This window comes from Brassica oleracea, chromosome C4 (genome assembly GCF_000695525.1).
Source record: "Brassica oleracea var. oleracea cultivar TO1000 chromosome C4, BOL, whole genome shotgun sequence".
Classification (NCBI taxonomy): Eukaryota; Viridiplantae; Streptophyta; class Magnoliopsida; order Brassicales; family Brassicaceae; genus Brassica; species Brassica oleracea.
The window spans coordinates 11,297,700-11,305,753 of record NC_027751.1 but is presented as its reverse complement, the minus strand read 5'-3'; the positions used below and the strand labels follow the sequence as shown (position 1 = coordinate 11,305,753).

Here is an 8,054-nt window from a genome sequence, read left to right as displayed (position 1 = left end):
AATAGAATAGATGAATCAATGGAGTTCCAATCACAAATCTCTCTATGATTTTTTCTCCTAAAACTCTCTCTCTATCTCTTGTTGAAAGTAAGAATACAATGATGGTAAAAGATCTCCTTCCTCCTAACACTTAGGTAAGTATATAACTATTAGGTTAAAAACTCGTCAGGGATAATCTTGTAATTTGGTGAAGCCTTGGGTTTAAAGTCGGCTGGAACCAAGCCGTGTGTTCCGCATCTCGACATCGATCGATCATAATCTTCAATCGTCGAGGCTTCTCTTCTGTATCGATCGACGGCACTGGATATGCAGCGATCCATTGCTTCTTCTGCATATCGACCTCTAATGGTCAGCTCGGATGAAATCTCTTTTAAGCTTCTAAATGCTCCATAATTATCACTTTACTCCAAGATACTTCTGAACCTGAAAACATACCTAATAGGATAGAATATATAATATATAGATAGTAAAACACTTATATACCATGGATGAAAATGGGTCAAATCAATGGTATATCACTTAGGATGTGCAGACGCAAAGCATCTCAAGTAAGTCTCCAAACACCTATTAAGTACTTCGGTTTGACCATATGTTTGGGGAGAAGGGTTGTGATATACTTCAGTTGTGTTCCACTCAGTCGAAACAAAAATTTTCCAAAATGAACTCAAGAAAATCGTGTCTCGATCCGAAACAATCGACTTAGGATAGCCGTGAAGTCGAATAACCTCCTTAGCAAACATCTCAACCACATCTACTGCGGTGAAAGGGTGCTTTAACTTCAGAAAGTGAGCAAACTTACTCAACCTGTCGACTACTACAAATATAACGTTCACCCCTCCTGATAGAGGAAGGCCCTCTATAAAATCCATTGATAGAGCCTCCCAAACTTGCTCTGGAATAGGTAGAGGCTGCAATAATCCTGCAGGTGAAAGAGTCGAATATTTTTGGCACTGGCAAACATCACAAGTTAAAACATAATCCTAAACATCCTTAACCATATGAGTCCAATAAAACCCTTCCTGAATCCGCTTGAGAGTTTTAAATACACTAAAATGTCCCCCAGCCAAAGAATCATGACTTTCAGTAAGTATCACCGGAATGTGTTTCAAACTGCGAGGAATAACCAACCTTCCTTTATACAACAACTTCCCATCAACCATCGTGTAACGGTTATTCAAGTGCTTAATTCTTTCCATCCGACCCTTTCCGTGTTTACTACTACAATTTGGTCAAAGAATATATAACCAGAGTTGAAATCCAGGGAATGGGAGCGTTTGAGAAGCGTTTTAAAGTACACATATTTCTGAACCATGTTGAAGACATGAAGCTTATGGAATGATTTTAGGACTTTGGAGCGGATACTGGCTCTTAAGTTCTTGTCTTGTATATCATGTGGTCTTGATTAGAGCCCTTCTCTTTCCATTGTTTTTGTGTTTTTATTATAAAGTTTTCGGTTCTCGGAATGAATATTCTCAGTTGTCTACCATGGTTTTCATCTTATCTTAGATACAATGGTATCATATATCCTCTTGTTTCAGTTGTTCATTCTCTATGGAGCAGTGATTGTTCTAGTTATGCTTTTTGAAACTCTTGTCTAACTGTCATACTATGTTATTTGGTGATCCACTTAACTGCACTTTCCGACTATAGCTTCAAATTGTTTTACACCGTAATTGGAATCCATGTGAGTTTTTATTATTTGTTAAACTGATCTTGTGGTTATGGGCTACAGAGATTGGCTATACAGTCGGCTTTGAAACATGTGATTGCTCTGTTACTATACAAAGCTTGAGGATACAGTATTTGATTGAGACATGTCTTTTCTGATTGTGATTCAAGGCCGAAAAGAACAAAACAAATAAAAACAGTTATCTTTCCAGTGCCCAATGTAAACCTATCAATCTCTTTATATAAGAAGAATAAAAAAAATTGTAAATCATATAATTAGACAACACAAAAGGTCTTTAAAGTCTGCAATATTCAACTCAGGTCCTGGAGTTCACTGTTCTGAGATGTCCCCGAGAGGAGAAGTGGCTGAGGTTTTAGTTAGCTATGTTAAATGCTGTCTTCATTCTCTGAACAATGTGAGGTAATGTGTTGAGGTTCTCTTCAATGGCTTTGTGCACGCAGCTCTCCATTTCGTTAACCGCTTCAGGCCTTATCTTCTGGAGCTTTGCAGCCTCAAATTTGTCTTGACACACCACCAATGATCTGTTCAGTCTTTCCTATACAACAGAAATGCAAAAATCATCAGTTCTTCATCATCATCTTTTATAAGCACTTTGAATCTCTTTCTAGTGGAGATATACTACCTGAAACTGAGCCATTTCATTCTCAAAATGCTGCTGAGATTTGACAACGGGGACACTGCAGTGCTCGACGCAGTTACTAATATCCTCTTGATTTCTTCTTCTGTCAAAGCACTCATATGCACATTTGAAATAGGCTTGCTGCAACAATGAAAATGAAATACAGATTCATGTAACTCAATGTAACAAAAGAGAAGGTGTTTCACAACTTAGATAACTTTTTTTTATCTATAGTCTCTAATCAAATAGATATCTAACTCAATTCATCAAAAACAAAAGTTGCTTACTTTCCACGAAGCTAAAATTGCAAAAAAAAAAAAAAAGTAAAAGGTGACAGCTTCTGGAGAATTGAATTTAAAGAAGAAAGATTGGATCAAACCCAGTAAAGATGTTCTATGCCCAGAAGGCTAAAGCTGTGAATCGAAAAGATACCTGGAGGGTGAAATTGATGTGATCTTGGATAGGAAAAAGCTGAGACTGAGCTGCTACATTAACTTCTTCAAGCTTTCTTCTTAGCCTCTCCGATACGATTTGCTCCTCCGCCGCAGCTATGTGATCCATCGTCGATCGATCGTAATCTCTCTCTCTCTGATCTGATGGTGATTTTAGGGCTTAGGGTTTAGCTGCAGCTGCAGCTGCTCTTTAAGAGGTACGGTATTGTTTTAGACCGGATTCCTAATAAACCGGATGTTATATCCGTCAGTGACCGGTTCGTATGTATGAGTTGGTTCTGTAGTGATCGATCTCAGCGTGCTATGTATGTTACTAGGCCGCTGGAGTCTGGAGCTTAAGCTAATTCCCTTAGGAACTTAAATTTATCATTAGAATCAAATCACTATCAGTGTAGACAACTTATTCAAATTCAAGTAATGGGATGAAGCCACCACAGAGTTGGGAGATTAAGCAGTAAGAATTACAGAAACAGACATCACTGACTATGAGACAACTTCATTGGTCTTCATCAATTTATATATGTGTTACATAGGCATCATCATCAGACCACTAACATTTTTTTATTATCTTTCATTTAATCTTGAGAAAGACAGATCATCAGATGGGGGAATTAGACTGGAGACTGAAAGCAGGAGTCTTTACAGGAGCCCAAATATCAGCACCATTGGTCTGAGCAACACCTACTGTGTACTCCATTGGGACAAGACATAACCCTCTGCTTCTCAAAATGTACTCCTCCACCTCCTCCTGGTTACGGAGACAAGCAAGAGATGGTGAGTCGAAATCACATATTTTTAATTGCAATCCTAGTTAAAGAAAGGGGGTCAATATTTTGCTCACGTGTGTAGTAATTGGGGTTGCTTGCAGATATGGAGCGCTTAGAACCTGTACAGAAAAAGTCATTGTAGGATCAGAAGATGGACAAATGCAGCCTGTTCTGTTACGAAACAGTGAAGGAAACAGAGCAGACCTTGACTTGTTCTTGAAGAAACTGAATGTATTGCATCGCCTCTAGAAGTACTGATGCTGTGTCGGTCTGCAGAGAAAGAGAGAGGGGCTTGATCATGTATGTCGCTTGAAAAGGAAATTTCAGACGGAATAGTTAGTACCTTTCCATAAGGGGAAACTAGCTGTTGAAGAGCTGAGATACGTTCTCCCACCTTATCCTTCCTCTCCTGTTAAACCACAGACGGGTCATTAACTCATTAGCATGTTGGTCCACGAATGTGGTAAGGTCATTTAGCATGAAGATCGAGAAAATCATCATAAGACCTTGGAAGAGAAAGAGAGATCAGACTTGTGTCGTTTAATGCTGCCTTCTTCAAGAGAGTAGACATTGCGCTTATTCTCCATCATCATCCCTGCCGAGTCTCTAGAATATTCCATTCCTTGGTATCAAAACAAAAAGATCGGTCGTTTACTTGATGCCCTTTTATAAAGACCATGTTGGGAGAAGCTAATATCATGGCTCATCTAGTAAAGCAAGTTGCAGCTGAAAAAAAATAACATTACAACTCAAAAACAACTTGTCTTTTTGAAGGTACCCTCAGACAGACAAACAAACTGGTGACTTGGTTGTAAATTTTTAAAATGAAATTTGAACTACAAAAGTGTTTGGAGCAACCAATACACACGGCTTTGGATTATAAAATTAGTAGCCAAAGTCAAAGAAAGTAGATAATTGTCAGAGGTTAAGCCCCTAAGATCTTATCAGTTTGAAGTATATTATTTTTGAGTTTAGTAGCACAATCATAGATGTTTAAAATATGATATCATACTTTGCTTCCATACGGAGACAATACATTTTATATGCACAATCATAGACAATACATTTTCTTAATCAACTTTCAGATTCAACATTTTCTTAAATCAAGAAACCACGAAATTAACTCATATATGAGTTCATTTAATGAGTATAACTGGTTAAATCATTAAGGTGATAACAACAACAACGACAAAAAGAGCAGAAAAAAATCTTCAATCCATCTTGCTCTATATGATTAAGATTAGTGTTTAGATAGTTTAAGTTGGTAAACAATACCAAAAGTGTAGAAAAAAACAGAGGAAATGAATGGAAAGGAGAAATCAAAGAACTTACAGAGAGAAGAGACTCAGCATTTGCTAGAAAACAACAAACTAACCAACAACAACCTCACAAACTCTGAAAGCTTTCTTCTTCTAAGCTTCCATGTGTTTTTTTGGTTTATAACCCAAAAGCACAAAAAAAGGCTTTTGATCTTGAAAAGAAAGTCCACGACTTTAATGAAAACTCGAGCTCCTGCGGTGACGCATAAACCGGAGGTTTGATGAAAACGCCGTTAACCTAAAGGGTCATGAGATAGGGCAACCGCAGAAAACTAGACATGAGGGAGAGAGAGAGAACTTTGTTTGTGTATAGAAGAAAGCAAAGAGAAGAGGGGGACTACGTTTCATATGTCTTTTTCTTTATTTTGTTTCTTTCTTTTCGTCATTTAATTCTCATTAAATCTAGATTTTCTTGTGAGACAAATACTGTATATCTATATATATATTTATATATATTACATAAATTTATCAGGATACTAGCTATATATATAAATTAACAACTTTGTTTCAGTTTTAAATGTAAAATTATACCGGTTTATTGTAGATAAAATGTAAAGATATAGGCAGTGACTCCTGACATCATAATACATAATGTAATGAAGCAACTCAGTAATTTTAAAATTTATATGATGATTTATTTACAATAGAAATTGGGAAGTAACTCCAAGATCAGGAGTCATAGTACATGTAGTATAATGAAGCAACTCAGTAATTTTAAGATTTATATGATGACTTATTTACAATAGAAATTGGGAAGTAACTCCAAGAATGTGGTTGTACTATCCATCTAAATGTATATATTTGGAGAATGTATATTGATTTGTCCCAAAAAAAACGAATGTATATTGAGATGTAATAATTTGACAGCTAATGTACAACTCAACCAATGAAGAGAGCAGGGGGTCCTTTTACCCCAGTCCCAGATTGATGTCGCTTTCATTTTATTTTCATTATAATAACACAAAACACTAATCGCTCCATTTTTTAATATAAATCGTTTCAAAATTGTACTTATTAAAAATTCATTAGTTTTTTATATTTTCTAAACAAAAATATCATTAATTATTTATCTAACCACAAATCAACCAATAATAAAATAGAAGGTATATTATCATTGGTCATATAACATTAAGTATTAATAAATTTTACATAAAAAAACCGAAAACTTCGTATAATTTAGAGCATAAAAAAATTTCTAAAACGATTTATATTAAAAAAAACAGAGAGAGTAGTATTTTTTTTTTGTCGCTAGTAATTATTTTGAAAGTGACATTTGATTGTTTTTTATTTAGATTTGTCAAAATGATTTTGACCAATTCTGCAGCATCTGTCTCTTCCTTTACAACTTTATGCGTGGAATTTTCTACGAGAGAGGTTTAATGCATTGTACCTTTCGGTTGATTTCCCCAGTACATTCATACAGACACCGTCGATGCTATACAGTGTCGCAAATTTCTATATAAATATGAACTGTCTTTTGTTTTTTCTCTCATTAAATTATAGATAAACAATTCAACCTAACTAGAACCTAAACTGTGAAACGAATATCATCGAGTTTGTATCAGCTTGAACTAGGTTCTGATCATTTAGAATATGAACAAATAAAATAGCATAATATCAACTTAAAGCAAACCTGAAAAGTTAATTTAAATCTCTTCTTATAACAAATCCAGCAGAAAAACAAAAGAAGAGGTCACCTTAGATTTTTGCAAGCTACCTTTCTAGTTTCTTAGTTTCTTCCCAAGTTTAAATGCTTAACATTAATGTCAACAATGATAACAGGTTATATCTCTCACTGGAGGCTCTCTCTCTCTTTGTATATAGTAGGACCGGTTTATTTTCTATGAAAATGTTAAAGTAGAATATCATATTAGATTAATATATTTTTGTCTAAATTATGTTTAATGTAAAATTGCGTTAGGATTAAAATAATCATTGAATGTAAAAAAAAAAGTATTATCGATGGCTATTACTACTTATTGATACAATGATTATTTTAATTGACGTAGGAAGCAGTAATGTAATTTTAATATTATCGATGCCATCAGGCCTAGGATAGCAGTTTATTCCTCTTTTGGAAGCGTTGTATGATATCAATGTCGTTGTCAAAGTAAAAGTGTGATCCTGGTGGGTTGTGAGTGATAGTTTTCTTGTAAAAGTGAAATATTTGTAAGCATTTAGTTTGACATAAACTTTACGTTTAGTTTATTACCTTCATGTAACCGTGGAATTATACTTGTGATGATTACGATTTGGTTTTTTCTGGTAGATATGCGATTTAGCTCTCTGAAATTAGCCGCCTCATTGTCTCATATAGTTAGACGTACCACTTTGGATCTACACAAAATTATTGTATTATATATTTTTTGGTGAAAAACAAATCTTATTTAATAGGGAATAGCTGGTTGTGCATGGTAGAAATCATGTATTTTATAGTTGTTTCTTTTTCTCGAATAAGTATATGCATGAATTTGCTTGCTCCATGGCAGTTAGGGGATTTGGGTTTTTAAGCAGCAGAGTAATGGCATTGTGTAAAACTTTACAAACAATTTTTAATATTGTTTTATTTTTTCATGATTCTAAACTAAGTAAATCAAATATTGGTAAATGGAAATATTCATATGAATTTCATGAATTTATTATAGTAATGTTCATATTACACCAAATTGTTGATAATATGAAAACTAAAGTTTACTTTTAAGGTTTTGGAGTTTAATACTACACCATAGTCCACTTTTAACACTTTTTCTTGTAGGTAGATACAGGTTTGAGAAATCGTCAGATTGTAAAAAGTAACAAACTGGTGTTCTCAAAGAACTAACCAATAGTAATGAAAAGTGATATGTTTGTTCCATAAAAATGTCTAATAAAATCCTTAAAGTATTTTTTTTAAATTCAAAAATTTTTATTGCTAATTTTTAATCAAGTAAAAATATTTATAGATGGTTATTAAATAATGTATTCATAATATGTGAGTTTTTATAAAATTTAATAGAGTAATAAATAGTGCAGTAAATTATTATAAAAAGTTTATCATATATTAAAAATTAATATTCAGTTAATTATTAAATATTTCATACAAAAAAGATTATTCTAATGGTTTTTTAATTGATAATATATCTATATACTATTTTCTGTAAAATTATTAAGCACGCAATTGCGGGGAAAACACTTATCATTCATACAAATAAGAAGAAGTTCATATGA

At 33.8% G+C, this 8,054-nt stretch overlaps 2 protein-coding genes across 2 annotated transcripts; both read right to left on the bottom strand.

Moving 5' to 3' along the window:
* Nucleotides 1–1,920: 1,920 nt before the first annotated feature.
* LOC106337277 (protein FAM136A) lies at nt 1,921–3,093 on the bottom strand. The gene is made up of 3 exons (XM_013776365.1): nt 2,742–3,093; nt 2,313–2,450; nt 1,921–2,225 (listed from the first exon to the last, which is right to left on the bottom strand). Exons 1-3 carry the CDS (start codon nt 2,868–2,870, stop codon nt 2,043–2,045), a joined length of 450 nt encoding a protein of 149 aa, XP_013631819.1. The 5' UTR covers nt 2,871–3,093; the 3' UTR covers nt 1,921–2,042.
* Nucleotides 3,094–3,151: 58 nt separating this feature from the next.
* Nucleotides 3,152–5,161, bottom strand: LOC106337279 (transcription factor bHLH113). Its single transcript, XM_013776366.1, has 6 exons — nt 4,861–5,161; nt 4,035–4,150; nt 3,872–3,937; nt 3,733–3,798; nt 3,603–3,647; nt 3,152–3,509 (listed from the first exon to the last, which is right to left on the bottom strand). Exons 2-6 carry the CDS (start codon nt 4,146–4,148, stop codon nt 3,360–3,362), a joined length of 441 nt encoding a protein of 146 aa, XP_013631820.1. The 5' UTR covers nt 4,149–4,150; nt 4,861–5,161; the 3' UTR covers nt 3,152–3,359.
* Nucleotides 5,162–8,054: the final 2,893 nt, after the last annotated feature.